We start from the raw sequence: 19,943 nt of genomic DNA on the forward strand, positions 1-19,943 counted from the left end.
CCTGTTGCAGTTTTTCCACTTGACTTTCAGTCTTCAAGTCACCAAACTCCTGAAGGAATGCTGATAGAGAACCAAAACGATCTGGTTCCAAGAAGTTAAGTAAACTAAAAAGCTCTTCCACATTATTTTGTAGAGGCGTACCCGTAAGAAGTACTCTGTGTTCCTGTAACCAATAACATACAGTTATAAGTACTGCCTAATGCACAGATTATTAACCACAACAAAGTACAGTGTGTCATGATGTAATTCTTTGAACGGAGGTTTTCTTGAGGCCACACTTATCACATTATCAAGTACGATGTCAGGCAAATTCTTCAACATGGTATGTGGGTATTCAAAGTACTGCAGGAGGAGAGCAATTCGTAATGATAAATAAATGAAAATGGTCCATACTCAATGTATTATCTGCTAAAATTCTTTTAAAATTCTTCAACATGCGCAATAAATTGACCCATGAACTAAAATCAGGAGTTCACAAGTTAAACCTGTCGGAACTTGTCACTCTGCAACTAATATATAGTTTATCAGCACATTTTTAAAATCCCAAATGTTATTGAATCTGGCTTTAGAATATGCACAGCTTAGAAAGAACAAAATGTTTTGATGTTTGCTTGGGCGCAGTGACAACAAATGTCATAAATTTAGAAGGAAGAGACCTAGAATACACAACTACTGGAAAAAGACGGTCATAACAAACAACCCTATCGGAAATGATTAATATCGATAATATTTGAATTATCGGTCAGAAAGTCATGCATGCATTTGGACTTGACTCCTAAGATGCTGAAAACTATCATAACTTAATCTATGTAAATGTTTGGCTATTTGTAAACAACTTCTGACTGATATCTTGCAAATACCCTAAATGCCAAAGGCTACAAGCAAAATGTATCTGATATCACAAGCAATTATGTCAAATAAATCTAACGCTACAAATAAAAACATCTTATTTGAATCCTACTATTTACATAAGCACATGTGCTACTAACAGAGCTAATGTGATACTGAATTTGACTCATTCATTTATGTAAATAAATTTTATTATATCCATCACTATTTAAAAACACACTTGTAATAGAGCAAATGTGGTATAATTAACTGATTAGGTTAGGGTTTGATCGCAGCAACATGTTATCAATAAGTGAAGTACTTACAAAATTCAACAATCTGAGTCCTTCTAAAAGTTTACAATTTTTATTCTTTAATCTGTGAGCTTCATCAATAACAACGCATCTCCATTCAATTTGACTAAGCAGATCATTATCAGCCAAAATAATTTCATATGTTGTCACCAGCACTTGGAATTTATATATATTAGGAATCCTTTGACCCTGCAAGATAAATAAACAAGGACAAACTTTAAACAAGTTTTGGTGAGAAATCAAAAGCACCAATGACATTTGAACAGATTCTAGTATACAAGGCACAAGGAATGTCTTTAAAAAACCTGTTTCAGTCCAAAACTATGGTGATGAGTACATTTTTACCAAAACAATAAGCAAACAAAATTAATAAAAACTTGTTGGGTTAAAACGAGTGTGTAGCAGCATGTGTACTTTATACTCTACAGACTTGATGCATGTACCCATGAAGAGCTTTAAATACTGACCTTTTCATTATTAAAGTACATTTCATACTCTTGAATCATTCTTCTACTTGTTGCACTGCCATGATGTACTACACAGTTAACATTACTCCAGGTTTCAAACTCTCTTTGCCAGTTCGCTATGGTTGATAATGGCGCTATAATCAGGAACGGCCCTTTAATTCCATATTCCCATACCTCCAATAAGAAAGCTATCGACTGGATGGTTTTACCCAAACCCATCTCATCAGCTAAAATACAGTTTTGTCTGCATAACAAAAAGACATAACATAACAGTGTTTTCAACAATCATGAATGAATAAAATAAGAAATGCAAAATATTGTGGAAGTGAAGTTTTGACAGACTCGCAAAATACTCCTGAATTATGAATTTTTGAATACTGTAAAGGGGGTAATTATTCACTGGGTTTTAATTTAGCTCATTTCGCTGACTGGAAAGTGCGCTAAATTAAAACCCAGTGAATATGTAAAATTTAGCATAGAACACATCTAAATGACGAAACAGTGAATTTAAAACCCACTGAATATGCCTGAAATGGTAAATCAGTGAAATTTAAACCCAGTGAAAATAAGTCATGTTACAGTTTTCGTTGAACATTTAATGAATGTTTTAGAACTGCGCTCATTTCAGAAAAGTGAATCGTTTGGTTTATAAGCATTTGAGCCTTCTTGCTCCACTCAGAGAGGGACAAACTATATCATCATTAACAGCTCAGTTTAGAAATTAGAATTTTTTTTGTGTGTATTCCATATGTTGTGGACATTTTTAAACATGAACAAACATTGAATTATGCCCTAAATCATGGATTCTGTGGGAGAAACATTGCACAGGAAATGTTATTGTGTTATTGTAATACTTACCCATTATACCAGCTAAATGTCAACCAGTTGACACCCTCCAACTGATATTCACGTAAATAATTACCCTCTTTATAAGTTTTAGTTTTTGGAAGTTTCTCCCATTCATCAGCTCCAGGTCTTTCAACACGCTGCAATAAAAACACTTGGTATTATTCTTTGTGCTAAAGACCACTGAATAGCCATGACTGCTGGTGGTGAATCTTGGTATGTGATTTGGTTGAGGGCAATTTATACCTATATCCCTTATTAGGTCAAGTCATGGGGCTGGCAGGATAAAGGTTTTAAACATGTTGTGATGACACAAGTTTGAACCCCATGCCTGGTTCTGGACTGATTGATTGAGCTCTTCACAAATAAACACTATGGCCTGCTGCAGTTTGTTCCCCCTGCTAATTCATTTTAACTATCGGTGAAGGCTTTCAAGCAAGCGATATGGTAAATTCCACCAGTTAATTTGAATCAAACATGTTTTCCATGCTGATTAGCGTACAAAGGGTAAATGGCTCGCTTGGCCCATGCATGTCAAAAACGAGCCCATTTATAGAAACAAAATGGCTGCTCTCACACTTACTAGTCTTTCTTCAGGTTCAGGTATTTTATTGATTTCATAGTATCTTAGTATCTTATCATACTCTACGTCATCTTTCAGCTCCCATGTACTGTCTTCATACGGCAGCGAAGACCATTTCACGAGGCAATGTACAACAGTTTGCCCTGTGTAAGGATCCTCGCTTTCAGTTATATCCAATACTCTATCTGTAGTTACGTAATCAGGGTTGAATGGCTCATCATCCCACTGAAAATAGAAATATCCTTACTATGTTAGTCTCAAAGCATTTTGCTTTATACACCATACAAGATTCAAAGTAGAGAAAGAATTATCCAAGAATTGGGATGGAAATGTGTCAGAATAATGGCTATAAACAATCATAATCACACACAAAATTGGCATATATTTGACAAAATCTTTCAAGTTTGTTCGATAAATTGCTTATAACAGACATGAACAAGAACCAAGTGAATACTCCTGATTCTGATGTCACACAAGGGCAAAATTTTTCCAAAGACGACACTTGGAGGATTCTGTCACTGAAGATGAGCACAAGAAAAATACTGTACTTACATCTTGAAAGATATTAAACTGCTTAGCTTTGAATCTCTTGATCTTCATATGAATTCTCTTGTCTCGTTGAAGTTTGTCCACAGTTGCCCACTCACAATGCAAGTATGAACTGTAAGAAAATTTAATATACACTTTTCACTACAAATTAAGTATAAATATCTTCTTACACGATTACACAATTCAAATTCCACAGCAGCAAGGCCACTACCACTAATCAAAGACAATTTTGCACGTTGCTAAATTACTGTAAAATCTGTATTGGAAACAATGGCTACTATTAAAATGCAATAGAGGGGATGCAGCTTCTATTAGAGCATCTACACATGAGAAATCATGATTTTTGGTTCTCAATTATTCAAAAAGAATGGGTGCGACTTCTATTAGGGGGTGTGGCTTCAGATACAGATTTTACAGTACTTCTCCATTTCTTGAAGTTTACAAATTTGGTGACCTGAACAAAACAGTGAAAACCATAAATGATACATACAAGTTTTTATATTTTACAAAGAATTCTTCGACATGTCCGACTTGTGCTTCTCCTGGAATCTGTTCCTTTAACCTTTGTCTACATGATAAAATTTTATCAACAATGAAAGATTCTGATTCATCTGGATTTTCCTATAGAAAGCCAAAGAAATGAAAGCAAGTCAGTTGCACATTGTGATGGTCCAGATTGAAGCTATGTTAAAAAAATAAACATTCAAGCAACACAAAGTAAAATTTCAACATTTAAAAAAATAGTTTTGAAATTTTTTAAAATCATCCCTGGTTTGTTTGTCAAATAAAATTTATTCATACCTTCAATATTTAAGTAAAGTATTAATTTTTTGACAATTTTTGTGTTCTCAGTTGAATTACTGATGTTATTGACTACTAACGCTATTCCTACTACCACACAGAGACCCTTCCAGTGTTGTACTTCTCTTTGCAGAGTTCTCAGATTGAAGGCCTCCACGAAGTGCCATCAGCAGAACTACTGAAGTGTGGCTATTCAAATTCAGAGAGCTAACTGTCACCTAAAAAGTCAAGACTGCACAAGTAAATACCTGTATTTATAAACTACTTACCACAAAGAATTTAGCAGGTTGGAAAAATGTAGCACCATTATTATTATCTCCTCCAAGTCCTTCCACATCCACGTCTTTATCTTCTTCGTCTGATATATTGTAATCAAAATCTTCAGTGTAACGTTTTCTTTTATTTCCAGTGTTTCTAGATGATCGCCTTTTCAAACTTAGTCCATCTATATCTTCTGGAGAAGGGGGCGGTGTTTCATCTAGATCAGACCCATTATCACTTGAATCGCCTTCACCACCTACTCTTTTTTTCAAACTGAACTTCTTTATAGCAATTGGTCTTGGAGGAGGTCTTCTGAAGAGAGGAAAAATTATTTGAAAATGCCAAAACAAATGTAGTTCCCACTGAATTCTATTATTGCTGATTTAACTAAGAGTAAATGATAAACCAGAGAATATGCAAAGCCAACCTCACAAACTCTAATCTAAATGTGTTGACATTATATGCAGGATCAATTGAAATTCAAAGAATAAAGAAAGACATTAATATTTTAGAATGGTCATGTTGATGCATTATTGTGTTGTCAAAAACTGATGATTATTTTTTCAAAAAAAAAATAAACTGCCAAAGGAACACAATAAGCCCACATCTGAATTGAATTAATTTGTCGTATCTTTTTATGTTTTTTTATTTTTTAAATATGGGGTGCATTTTTTATTTTATATCCTGCAATAACGATTACATAACAATGTTGTCTGCTATTACAATACTTTACTATAATGTGTAAGTGTTAAAAAAATTACAAATGTAAAAAAAAAATACTTCACTAATATTTCAATGATGCATAGAAAACAGTACCCTGTGTAACTGAAACATCAGTCTTTACCTCGATTAAACATTAATTGTTTCAACCCTGATGGTCTTCATTCAAGTTTCAGTATTTATTCAAAGAGCAAATTTCAAAATCTATATTAAAACTACAACCTGTACATCAATACCCAAGAACAAGTAGTGAACAACTAAGAATTCACAATGCTATTGTGTAATTGCAATACAAAGCATACAATATGTCCCCAGGCAATTGTTGCATACAGTTCTACTTGAAGTTCATTCAAACAAAGAAATTTACATACAGGTGTAAAATGCACTTGATGTGTTGATTACAAAACTTCAAAAGTTTCAAATTTCATACATTTCAACTACCATCAACAAAAAGACAAACATCTGCTCCAACATCAAGCAGCACCCAAATGCATTATTCCAAGCATATTCAACATCCCATAGTTCATGAACTCTCCAATTAATTTTATTCAGTGTACCACATAACTCATCACTGACCATGTGAGCAGATTTGGACAGCAAAGTATTACCATTACAAACTATATCCTCTCTGGAATAATTTACCATCAATACCACCCAATTTTTATGAACTGTTGAAACCACATTTTTTGTACGATTTGTGACGAAAGTTTATATAGATAGATATTTTATTTGACACAAAATTTAGTATGAATGAAAAAACATACAATAAATCAATGGTCAAGAAAAACACAAACAAAACAATAGACTAAACTAAACTAAAGCTTAGATATAAAATAAAAAAATGTTCCCAAGCAATTGACAATGAAGCTATCTTTAGTGCGTAGCAAGCACTTGAATTTCTCAAGAGTTGATAACTTGCAAATGTTGTCATAAAATGCTAAATTAGCTTCAAATTTAGAACGAGGTTTAACAGAAGCTGGCAAGTGAAAGAATTTCAAGAAAAGTTTTAAAATAGATAAATTTAGGGCTTTCACAAATGCCAAATTTCCTGCTCCAGTGATATTTTCACTGCTACAAAAGTTTCAGTAGTGAATAATTACAATTGATTTTTTTTACTTTGTCTTGAAATTTACCTAACATTTTATACAAAAATCAGAGAACTTTCAACTACAAGAAGAAAAACTTGAAACGGAAGATCACACTAGTCCACTAAAGTTTATCACCAAGGTTTGTAGGTGTTAAAATTAAATGTAGTGTCATGATGATCAAATAATTTTAAAAAGTGGACATAAAGTTGATATGATATAGTGGATAACAAAGTTATCACAGAAAGGGAAATTTAATATTACACCAGTGTTTCACTTTCACAAATGATACAGTTTGAACTATGAACTAAAAATCATCATTTTTGGTTGAACTTTTGTTCCGCCTCCCAAGATACATACATATCAAATATTAAAGAGAGGAAGTTGAACATTTATTAGCAAAAATTAACAAATCTGAGTGATCCATTTTAGGTATTTGTACATCAGATATGAATGCAATCTTTCTTGGCGATCACAAGAATCAACTGAAAATATGAATAGCTAACATTTCACTCTCCAAACAAGAGGTCAACAAGGGCAAAAACTTGTTTTCTGCTTGCAGAGAAACACCACCAGAATCCTGTCTGCATACTAAAACCTCCAATTGTCTACCATCTGCTACCATAATTCATGCTTGCCACATAGATAAAACTTCACAAGGCCTGAGTGGGGGGGGGGGGGGTGTTTAACCTTTTCACCACAAGACTTTCTCGCCGAAACTGTTCTGCAATTTTTTTTTTTATATACTTCAAAATTTCTAGAAATGAATCATAATTTTGCTAACAATTTTCAGTTTTTACTCAACAAATTTGGCTATTTTTGTCCCAATCTTCTGACGGAAATGCAGACTATAAATGGGACTATTTTGTGAATTTGTGATGAAAATAGAGAACTGGTGGCAGAAAGGTTAACATATGATCAGAATATTTGTACAGGTCGATTTTATTTTTAACATTTCTAAATTGTCAAATCAAGATTATGCAAATACCAAAGGCAATGAGGACACTCATTACAAAGAGGCAATTTTTTGCCAATCAACTAAAATATTTTGACATGTGTATGACTATTGCCATCTTATCAAAATGTTTGAATATAAAATTAACAACTATCCAAGTTAAAATGTTTTACAAAGAAAGAATACAAAAGACAATGTGAACTAGTAGTATATAATAGGTTTGTACCAGTATCTCTGCAAATAGTATTAGGCCCCACCAAAAAAGATGAACTGCGTGCTTCGGATACACTTCAAATAGGTGGGGGTAGGTCAGATTTGAATTTTTTCTCTTTTTAGACATGTTTAACAATGTTTACTGTAAAAATTTGACCCAAAATTTAGGATAATATTCAGGTCTATTACAGTCTCATTGAAATCTTGTGCGATTTTACACCATTTTATGTTTGGCACAAAAAACTTTAGGGTAGGCAACAAAATGTATATTGTAGGGTAGGGGTTATTGGAGCCATACACTTTTATTTGAACTTATTTCAAATTAAGATACACAAACAGGAATAGGGACATTATGGCTGACTGACAGAAAAGATTTGCAACCGGAGTATTATCTGTTACTAATCAGAGAGCAAAATATTTAATATTTTCATAGCAGGGTACTAGTATGTATAAAAGGCAGCAGGTGGCAAAATAACTACTTCATAATTGTACAAGGTGAAGAGACACTTCAAATGTGGCTAACCTCCTTGCACTAATAATTAGAAATTACAAGGCTAGTTTCCCTCTCTCTAATCTCTATTTGTAGCTTATACCATGTGTAAATGAAACAGCTATGCCGATGATTAGTCACATATCTATGTGGTACACAAAACAGCATGATGACCTCTTCAAAACAGATAACCAAGATAGAATTCTAACAATTCTTTGTTTAATTTTTAGCCCTATTTATAAAGGTAGTCTTACTTGGATGGATATACAAGCATGTACCCACCAGAAGCTGGGAAGTCAGAACTTGCGTGTCAGCTGAGTAATTAGATATAATATTACTAATAATAACTACTTCAATTTCACACATTTTGTAAGTCTGCATCACACATTTTGTGTCAGAAACATTTCATGACTACTAGGACATGAAGGCTTGCATTTTTGTTTAAATTTCATCTTCACAATGACCTCAAATAATTAAATGGTTCTAGCAAAAATGTTGATGGCTTATTAGACGATAGAAACAAATTTATAGTGTCAATTTAAAAAAAAATATATAGTAAATAAAATAAATTCCTTTGATATTGCCAGGATTTGAAATTATAGTAATTAATAATAATGTGCAATTAAAATGCTACAAGGAGACAATATGAAGAGCATTTTGACTTGCACATTGCATACAGTGATTATGAAGTTCAAACCAGGACAGATATTGAACATACCATAGAGTCAAACTTTGGAGATTACAATCATGGTCAAGGCTAGGATGGGACTTAGTGTACAATTAAATATTTGAACTAGTTTGGCACAAAGATAATTATATTACAATGCAATACAATACAATACAATACAGTAGAGTATAGTAGTTAAAAGATGCTTAATGACTTGAAAGGGGTGAAAATTTCCCATTAATTTACAAAATTATCAAGACTATAGGCATCCTGAAATGGAATTTACAGTACTGCACTGGCATGCAAATTGCTTTTCAAGATTCTGAAAATCATGGTGGTTCTTACCTGATAATTTTCTTTTTTATGACAGTTTTCTTTGTTTTAGGCTTTGAAGCTTCTTTTTTGATTTCTTTAGATTTGGACATGGGCTTCTCCTCTGTAATATCTGTTGGCAATTCAGGTGTATGCACAACACGTGGTACTGTTTGCAATCCAGCTGCTTGTGCTTTAGCCATAGCTTCTGCACATATCCGATTTGCTTTTTCCTGTGCTTGTCTTTGTCTTACCATGCGACTGTCCGGATCGTTTCCAATATTTGCATTTGGCTGCGCTTGCCCAGATGACGTAGAAACAGGAACGAATAATTCTTGCTGTAGAATAAAGTAAATCTATGTTAATATAATGTTTATATTTGTCAGAAATAAAAATTCAGAAATTTATTTATCACAGACCTGTACATTTTATTTTAGGATATTACTTAGCGCCTGGTTCTAGTGTTACTAGCATGGACAAATTAAACTGATCAAGATAAAATTCCAACTGAATAATTTGTATATTAGTTAGTCTCATTAAAAAAAAATATTTTCCAAAAATAGATCCTACTCGGCATAGTAGTTTAAGTTGTCACTCTGAGCGCCCTCTACTGACAGGAAGCTAGGCGTCTTCTGGGTAATGGAGTAAATAATTAGTACCATATTATTGTCGAAGGCACCACCTTCGGCATTTTGTTGTTAAAATATTTGATGTACTAGTGTGGTCATGATGCAAGAATTACAGATATTTTAATTAACATAGCTTCAAGTTGAAATAAAGGGTAACTTATCTACAAATAAGCAAGATGTTATCCACATCTTTTATAGCAAGTGACGCGAAAAGAAAAACTAATTACTTGTTATCAATCACCCGTCTTATTATTCACCATGTTTGAACATTCTGGTGTGCAAAATATTACTTTCAGAAATTTATTTCATTATAAGATAATTAAGATCTTTTTTTTGTTATCGTAACAATAGTGAAAAAGCCTACATTTCCGACCAGAAAAACATTGACATGCTGAAACTAAATTGTCATACATTACTACACAAAGGTAAACCTCTGCACCTATTCCATCAATTCCCATGAACCTTACTTGTAAAAACATTTCACAGTATCATCACCTCTTCAGTATAATCTTCCATTTAAAAAAATACTCCTGCCTTGTGTGAAAAAAGTACATGCTATTTTAAAAATCAAGGAACTTGGCTTGATTAGAATTCAAATTTCTTGTAAACGGAAGCACAAAATGAATCTTACAGTGAATCACTGACCCAAAATGATTCTCATTCAGGCAATATCATGATAAACATCAGAAGATGACAACACACAATGGCATTAATTTGAGTCAACTGGATTTCACACAGTATCACACAACTATATAACACGAATACTCAATAGGTAAATATAACGCGTTCGTATACTTGGCAAGCTGTCAATGAATTTAACACATACAAGGAAATAAAATTATCTAGTGGAATATAATCACTGTAACATGTGCCATATGACTGAGCATGTCAGCTTGTCCAAAGTTCATACGAGGCAACCAGATTCCAGTGGTGACAGGAATTATCACAATTATAGAAATTACCTATGTGTACACAGCATTAAGACAATCTGAGTTTGCAAAATATATAATCAATGTTAGCTTCAGGATGAAGAAGGCATTTTAGAGCACATTTTCAAATCCTCATGCTCCCCAGTCAGTCTGATATCCAAAGTAGACATAGGTTATGCTTCCTGGTGACTCAAGACATTTGCATTTACTCTGCATAATTAAGGTATCGACACTAATACGGTAGACAGCAGACTAGCTATACATGTATCTATTCACTCAATATTGGTCGTATAGTATTCTTGACGAATTAGCAACTTGACTCGTTTTAAACCCATTTTTCTCAATAACGTTTCTACCTCTCAAATATTTTCCTCTGTGAGAGTTTGTAATTATTGCTTATACTTTTAAAATGCAGATGGTGCTAGTGTTGTGTTTCTGAAGGTTACATCATAGTAGTGGGATGAGTTTGTATACTATACATAAAGATATAACAGGATTAGAAAACTCTGCTGTAAGCAATGCACAGTTCAATTAGAGAAATTAATTTATTTAACAAGTCCGAAATATCCCTTTTTCCCAAACTGACAAAAATATTCATCAAAATTAGGGAATTAAAGATATCATGATGAAACAAACAAATCTAAGAAGACTACCCAAGGTACATATACACCTAGTATTAAAGCAAACAGATTTGCATTTTTTAAAAAGTAAAAAAGAAACAAGCCATGCATGGCACAGAACCATCAAATTTAAGATGTATGGTTTTGTTTATAGTAATATAGTTGAAACATAAACGTGTCCGAGATATGGATTCAGAAACTGATGCTTGATTATGATGATTTTTTAACATTACAGCAAGTCTCAGAAGTATTGGAGCAGCCAATTTGCCAACTCGCTAGCGAATTGGCTAACTGCTTTGGCTTTGACTGTTGGCTTTCGAATCTCGCTGGCGCCGACTCATTGCCGAGTCTAAGTTGCATTAGGGGACATAGAATGATTTTACGTAGCCTGTTAGGAGCATGTCTAGATTCCCCTGAATGATTTACTTTGTTACGAGGCGTGATAATGTAAAAGTAGTTTCTCTGGTAAGCCTGAGAATGGCGATAATATGACAAATGCGATTAATCCGTCGATATTTACTATATGGGGTAGCCATCTTGAACACTGCTTGAAACCATGTTGAAACTAAATAAAGAGACACGTTGATAAACAGTTTCCTACAAATCAGGAAAAAAATGACAAACTTTCACATCTAAATGATTCGTCTGGGTAACATTAGCCAACCGCTAAAAAAAATCGACATATTTACACATAAAACACTTTCCCTGGTATATTTGAAAGCAGATTGTCATCGAACTGTGGCTGATTAGCTTCTAAAGTATGACGACCATCCCCTACTGTTATATAGATTCTCCCAGAGTGGGCGTTACCACAAGACTGTGCCAGTGAGATTCAAAATCCAACTGTTTAGTCAAAACCCAAGCAGTTAGCCAATTCGCTAGCGAGTTTGCAAATTGCCTGCCCCAATACTTCTGAGACTTGCTGTAAAATGATTGACATTCAGTCATCTTCTATCTGATCATCAAACAAGTACTTGTCAATATTGAAAGATATTGCTCTGGAACAGCATTAATTAAAACAAAATGGGTACCATTCAGATATTTTGAATCGAATCGAATAAAAACAAAACAAAATGACATGCATCAATGTCCAATGTATGTATCAAGTCTGAACAAAATCCATTCGAAAAAAACAAAACAGTAGTTGCCCAACCCTGGGTTTGGGATATTTTTAGAGTTTACTAAAGTAGCAAGTAATTATGAACAAAATATACATATATAAAAAAAAAATGTATATATATACATTAGATTGCAAGTAAACTAACAAAAATGGAAATTTTAGCCATATTTACAACGTTCACTCAATTTTCATTGTGAAACTGCATAGAAGAAAGCAAACTGATGATTTCTTGGCCCACAACATCCAGAGGCCGGTGACAACTTGCTGCCATTGGTGCTGTAACAATTGATCATCAAGGTGCATAGGGAAACAGTGCATTCTGGAAGTTTATGTACTAAATTTGGAAACTAGTGAAAAACATCAAACACAGCTGCCGGATTTGTTCACCGCTAGTATTTGAAATTGAATACATATTTATTAATTTTCTCCATTGCTAGTATTTTTTCTTGAATTCCACAAAAACTTGTAGTCGTAGCTGACATACATTGTGTAAATGTGTCATTCTAGGCATCACAGACAGATGATGCCATAAATAGAAAAAAAAATGATGGGTTTTATTTAGACAAATCTGTTGTTTTGGTACTGTGGACAAATAACTAAGTACATTTTCTACATCACAAGTCTATTATATTTTGTTTTTTCTCTTCGTAAATCAAACGCCTTGCATTTAATAATCTTGGAATATTTTGAGAATGTATAAATCACCAGCTTCGAACCGAGCATTGCATAAAATATTGATTTCAATAAATGCAAATTATAAATATTATCTGATTTCGTATTTCAATGGATTGTTATTTGTAAATATGTTTCAATTAAAATGGAAACTAGCAGCCTCTCGGCTGAGATAGCTCCGCTGTTTGCAATGCACATTTCAATTATAGAACAGAAGATATCATTAGAAAATGAACAATATGCATAGTATCAATGCAATGGGACCTGCTGTTTTCAACAAAAATTCAACAATATCATTTTTCATCATAAATGATTGTGGTTTTTAACAAGAAAATATCACTTTTTTTCCAAAAATGACAAAAATATTCACCAAAATTAGAGAATTAAAGATATCATTACAAAATGAACAAATCAGAGAGAGGTCCACATGTAGTACATATATATGTAATATCAAAGCAATTGGACTTGCGGTTTTTAGCAAGAAGTCGAAAATATTACTTTTTACCAAAAATGACAAAAATATTCACCAAAATTAGAGAATTGACGATATCATTACAAAATGAACAAATTTGAGAGTGGTCCACATGTAGTACCTATATATGTAATATCAAAGCAATTGGACTTGCAGTTTTTAACAAAAAGTCGAAAATATCACTTTTTACCAAAAATGACAAAAATATTCACCAAAATTAGAGAATTGAAGATATGATCATGAAATGAACTAATCTGAGAGAGGTCTACCCAAGGTACATATACACCAAGTATCAAAGCATTCAGGCTTGTAGTTTTCAAGAAGAAGTCGAAAAAGTAAAACATTGACACGGACGACAACGGACAATCACTCGTATGATAAGCTCCGCTCGACAAAGTCGACAGCGGAGCTAAAAAAAGAACAGTGAATAACTGATTTTTTGTACACAGTTTGTAACATGAAATATTTTCGCGAATATATATGCTAGAATATTGTATGCAAAGGATATGCAAGACAATATGCTAAACAATTTACACTAATTATGCCGCCCACCAGCTATTTTGGATTGCGGAGAACACTACAGAGATCTTGAAAAATATGTTGCTATAGTTAAGAAATTTGGTAAAACGGTATTCACATTGCATAAACAAAATTTGAGTAAATAAGAAACAAGTCAGGGACAAGGTTTTTGTTTGTGTCTGAAGTCACCTATATAGTCTCGTACAATTTTAGTTTTTCTTGAAACTGACCTCCCAAGTGGTCAACAAGCTGACTCAACTCTATTTTGGAATATTCCATTTTGATTCAGGATTCCTCTAAAATCAGTTCTGCTGGAGGGACAAAACTGTACCACCACACTTGAATTTCTCAAAAAACAATACAACTTACAAATATCGCAAGGAGAATTAAGACATCCATATGCTAATTAGCTATCATTCACATGCAACTTACCAGCCATACTGAGGCTTTTAGTCAAGGAGAATGCTAATAATTACCACACAAAATAGCAACACTACAAAGATGAATGATCACTACATACCTGAGGAAGTATAGAAACTTGTTGAGCTGATGCTTGGTTCTGAACTTTGTTGACAAACTGTGGGTTCTGCCCCTGAGTGTTGATATGCATGACTGATACATTGGCAGTACTTCTTGGAGTAATACTCGGGTTGGCAGCACTGGTGGTAGTCACTGTATGGCCAGGTGTAGAGAAAGGTGTAGAGGCACTTTGTTGTTGTTGTTGCATATGGGATGTCTGTCCAATGGGACCACTTGACATGGGAATATCAAATGGATTACCCAGCGTTTCAGTATTTGAGTTATTGCTTATATTTATACTTACAGGAGGCACTAAATTCTCTAACTGCAGATTAGAAGATAAGTTTATGAAGTTTCCCTGAGATGTATTGTTGCCAGCAGAAGGCATAGAATGTGCTGCTGATGTTGGCGGAGGCAAGGAACGGGGTACCATGCTCCGCTGTGGCAGGTTAGTAGGTGATGGTGTGAAACCTTGCATGAATTGTGGTTCTGGTTGACGTTGTGACTGGTGAGGGTTAGCAGTGAAATGAGGCATGCGTTGATTTGTATTCTCACCTGCAACAGGATGCATGACTGGTCTCTGTCCCGACGGGGTAAACTGTCTGAACTGTGGCTGCAGTTTAATCGTAATCATGTTAGGCTGGCCCTGACCTGCACTCTGAACAGATATTTGAGGTTGGACACGAGGTGACTGAGTATTAACCCGCTGGCTGAACGTTACATTTTGTTGGTTGGATTGTGGAGTCATTGCTTGAAGGGGTGTTCGTTGGGCTGGCACTTGGTTAACATTGCTATGCATAGCAGGGTATGGTGGTCGGGAACTTTGTTGAACTTGATTAGGCAGCCTAGGTTGTATCGGGGCAGGCAATCTGTTTGTACTCATTTGTATGCCCTGAGAATGAGATGGTGATTGGAAAGCCAGCACTGGGCGAGTAGGACGAGTAGTAGCAGGTGATTGCCCCACACGAGTTAAGCGAATTGATGATGATATGTAACCATTTCCCTGATTAGGCTTCACAAAAGGTTGGATATATTGCTGTTGCTGCTGCTGCTGTTGTTGTTGTTGCTGCTGCTGTTGTTGCACTTGCACCTGTTGTGGGCGTTGTTGAACTTGAACCTGATTGGATGGTAATGCATAATCATGTCCATGATGAGTTAAATAAGGTGGGACTTGATAATTTGGATTGGATTGTTCTTGAATATATGGTGGGGGGTTATTAGCATTCATTGCATTAGCATTTTCTGAATTTTGTTGTGACCACATGGGGTTGAAGTCATTCATAATGCCAGAAACCGGTTGATTTCCTTGAAAACTTTGTGTGAATCCCTCACTTGACGGCGGATACTGTGCTTGAGAATGATCCAACTGTGCTGAAGAATTGTTGATATCTGGATTCAAGTTTTGCATGTATGCAGGATTTGAGATGTGGTGCAACTTCTGCGATGGTTGAGAAGAGGCACCAAAGTTAAAATCGTCAAGGTGATGAAGTCGCTGCTGCTGCTGCTGTTGTTGTTGCTGCTGCTGCTGTTGAGCTGGCTGCTGCTGTATACTTTGATGAGGTAATGCTCCAGACTGCATTGGTATGAATGACTGTTGTTGCAAATGCTGCTGTGGTGGTAGAGGCTGCTGAGAAACCGGCGGTATCAACTGATCAATTCCCTGCGCTCCCAAATCTGGTCCCAGATTTGGCGTTGAAGCGAATCCAGAATTTAGACCAGTAATCTCATCCAACAAGTTTGTATCACTATCAAACAAACTCATCATTGAATCCTCTTCATTCATTTTCAATGATTTATAATTTTACAACTAAAATATTTGCATTTCCAACTACACTAACATGAAACTGAAAGTCCAGTAAAAAGCATCGAAGTCCATCTTTATATATCCACTCTTCAGTTCACACAACCTGTAATGTACATAGAGCCATACACAAAAAATTAATTAGTCCTTGCAGAAAAAGGTCAATACTTCTTGTTCAAATTTTGAGACGACTTCCAACTTATCACCACCTAAGATTAAAATAAATTTATGAACTAGTACTTCGCACATTTTGTTGTACAATTTGGTATGAATTATATGACAAGTTGTATTTCGACTTAAATTTTGATCTTCTTCAGTAGCATCTCGGTCCTGTGGCAACCATATTTTGTAATAATAAATTTCTTAGACTCCTCCGACTGGAACAGATTCACAAAAATTTGAGAATTAGGAATGCCCACAGTAATTCAAATCAACATCGAACAGCAACATATTTCGTGTTTTTCATACATTTATCACCACTATGTTGCATATATTCACATTAGATGGCTTTGCTTTCACACAAATTCGAAACAGTGTTTAGAATAAGAGCATCTAGGGTATTCTGCATGGCCGTTGCTATGCAGAGATCACATGCTCAAAATGACAGGGAACTGCAAAAGTTCCTCTAGATTTTATTAACTGGTAATGCAGGAGACTGTTTTGGAGAGTAAAATTCATGTACATCATCTGAGTGGAATGAAATAAAAATATTACAAGCCAGATATAGTCGGTCATGCCTTCGTGCAAAAATATTTGCCTGACATTAGCTCTTTCATATTGATATTAATGCTCATAATCACCCAATAAGTATATACTGTAATATCAAATATGTCAAATACTAGACTAAAATGACAATAATAAAATTAATAGGGCAATAAATTTATTGCAGTATCCCAGAGTGCAACTTCAAGCTATACCAGAAAAATTTAAGTTTCACAGGTGTTCAACAAGCATTACCAACTATCAAACAAACTTAGTAGAGAAATATTGCCTTCGGTCACAAAACGTGCTCATGAAAATGTTATGTAATCATACCAGAAATTTCAAAACAAAACAAACTCAAAATCGGTCTAACAACATGGCTTCCCGGGACAACAGATCCCATTCAAAACATGTTCACCACCTCTCCGAAACACAACACAGCACTATGAAGAACGCGGTTTAGGAACAAAGCAACAGTACCACCACGTAATTTGGTAGAACAAAGAAAACGGGCTATGGAGGCAACCATGTTGAGTCTTTTATAAACGTCCGACAATGTACATGATACGCGATGTATTTATATTATTTATGCACTCACGTGTTCTGGTCGGGTTCAAGTTCACACTGTGTAAGAATAATGGTAACTGGAGACAAAGTTAACCAATATAAAATTATCCAGATTGCCGAGAAACGGTAGGGTCTTTGTCGGACAGTGCGCAAAGAGAACAATGAGAGAAAAGTTTTACACGGCACACAACGTGCAATGAGCAGAGTGATTTTGAACGAAATTAGCCGAATGAAAAACCCTTGAAAATACGACATGTCCCTACCGGGTACCCCTCAAATTGACACACATGTTAATATACAGCCCGGGAACCAAAACTCTGTCATATTTAGCCACATAAAATAACTACTTACTGTTGTATGGTCGGGCGAAAAGCAGAAAAATCCAGCCGAGAATTTTGCAGAGTTTGGGCGGCCGAATGCTTTACACCCGATCATTCTGTAGCGTGCGAGACTAATTTGCACTTATAAAACTCCAACTGTGATTGGTCAACGAAGATCAGCCATGGTTTTGAAAATAACGAGTACTCTGAGTGTCGCGTGTTCTCATGAAATTGCTTTACCCTCCGCTGTGAGCAAAAAAATGGATTTGTGGTATATAAGCCATATTTTCACTTTTTCCGATCATAATAATTCACAATATCCATGGAAGAGGATCATAGTTCCACCAATCAGATAACGTCTTACAGAATGACCACGAAACGAACGAGGACCACGTTGAGCGAATAAACTGACCAATCAGGAACGAGGTCACCAGGAAGTACCCGGATGATTCACAACACAATGGCGTCAGGTGTTGAGGGCGTGGTTTCGAGTCAGTGACAGATAAGAAATTCAAAAACAACGCAAATTTCAGAGAATTTGAATGATTCAGCATGAAAAACCTCATGAATATTAAATGTGACAACGTGACGTAAATAAACAAATTGCGGTCATAGCATGTGCGTATAAAGGTCAATGACTTGAGGCGTTGTTACGGAGTCGACTTCCTTTATCCTCTTTTTATGTTTCATTTCGATACGAAGAAAATAATAAATGTTAGTTTCTCATACTTCAGTAAACTGTGTCCAATATATAATTTCTCGCCAGGTTTATAACAATTAAAATAAAATAAAAAACAAGTGAGTGAGTGAAAGAGCAAGTTTTGTCGTTTTTATGACAAAAAAACAAAACAAAAAAACACACTTTCCGGGCCGTTATCTGTCATTTCTTATTCTCGGTGATAACCGTTTTTATCAAACCCAATTTAACTTATGGGCCAGGAATCTTGACACTATATATTCAAAACAATATTAAATGTGATGATAGAACAACAGAAAAAAATAATAAGACATTTGACAAGTCCAGCAGCAAGGCCCGGGCACCGAGAGCAGAGGTGGGACAATATCCACGTTTTCTCGGCCTGAGTGCACAAATACAGACAAAATACTGGCTACATATAAAGAAACATCAACAAACTATACAATATAATTGGTTAAATGCAAAACAATTAATTTTATTAGATAAATCACAAAATAACATCCAAGAGTTAGTAAAAAAAAAAAAAATCTTTAATTTTTTTGTGAATGAAAAGAAATTACGAAAATAGTTTTATGTTAGAGGCATTTTTAATGAGCTGGACTGAAATAAAATAAAATTGTTTACAAAATTTAGAACCAGCAACCATAATTTACAATTGTTTCGACAAATAAGTAATTACCTCGATACAAACAAAATCAAATACATGACATTGGCGATAACTACGAAGTACCTTGCAATTGGGATTTCGATATTAAACTGAACATGTGTTCATATTTTTTAATATGGCTATTAGTTCTCCGGTTGCTATGTGATATAACGGTTGGAATATAATGGTGCTGCTACTGTATATGATATGCGAAATGTAGACGCAGATGTTATGTCCTCTATGTGCCCTCTACAGGAAGAACGATATCGTTATTGAAACCTGAATAAACCCATGACATATTTCAAAAAAATACAATACGTCAAACTTTGAATTTATTTTAAAATAATGTCCAGATAGATTCCTTTTTTTCAACTTCAGATAATTCACGCGTGACATTTATTGAATATTCTTCAATTACGTCACTGTATTATCGCCGAGTCCGTCGCAGAAACGCTAAATGTTATGACGGTTAATGTATCACCAGATGAATCGCCTTAGGCAGTGATCGCCTCGCAGCGCGAAGTGCTGATAGTTTTATCATCCCCTCGACCAGCGTTGCCGCGTCAATAAACACGTCATTTATAGTACCGTGACCCCATTGAATGATAGCCTTTCAACATTGAGGGCGCCTCCACAAAC

General features: G+C 34.8%; 1 protein-coding gene across 1 annotated transcript in view; it reads right to left on the reverse strand.

The window, feature by feature from the left end:
- LOC100378686 (ATP-dependent chromatin remodeler CHD8-like) overlaps positions 1-18,110 on the reverse strand; it is a 41,522-nt gene extending 23,412 nt beyond the window's left edge. Inside the window, exons 1-12 of the mRNA XM_085500389.1 lie at positions 17,993-18,110; positions 15,127-16,478; positions 14,573-14,724; positions 9,125-9,429; positions 4,658-4,961; positions 4,078-4,208; positions 3,591-3,699; positions 3,039-3,263; positions 2,468-2,595; positions 1,610-1,853; positions 1,155-1,331; positions 2-163 (exon numbers count right to left, since the gene is read on the reverse strand). Coding sequence (XP_085356515.1) covers positions 2-163; positions 1,155-1,331; positions 1,610-1,853; positions 2,468-2,595; positions 3,039-3,263; positions 3,591-3,699; positions 4,078-4,208; positions 4,658-4,961; positions 9,125-9,429; positions 14,573-14,724; positions 15,127-16,354 — 3,165 coding nt within the window. The 5' untranslated portion in view covers positions 16,355-16,478; positions 17,993-18,110. The remainder of the gene's footprint in view (position 1; positions 164-1,154; positions 1,332-1,609; positions 1,854-2,467; positions 2,596-3,038; positions 3,264-3,590; positions 3,700-4,077; positions 4,209-4,657; positions 4,962-9,124; positions 9,430-14,572; positions 14,725-15,126; positions 16,479-17,992) is intronic.
- Positions 18,111-19,943: the final 1,833 nt, after the last annotated feature.

This window comes from Saccoglossus kowalevskii, chromosome 6, assembly GCF_978046115.1.
Source record: "Saccoglossus kowalevskii chromosome 6, keSacKowa6.1, whole genome shotgun sequence".
NCBI classification, from domain to species: domain Eukaryota; kingdom Metazoa; phylum Hemichordata; class Enteropneusta; family Harrimaniidae; genus Saccoglossus; species Saccoglossus kowalevskii.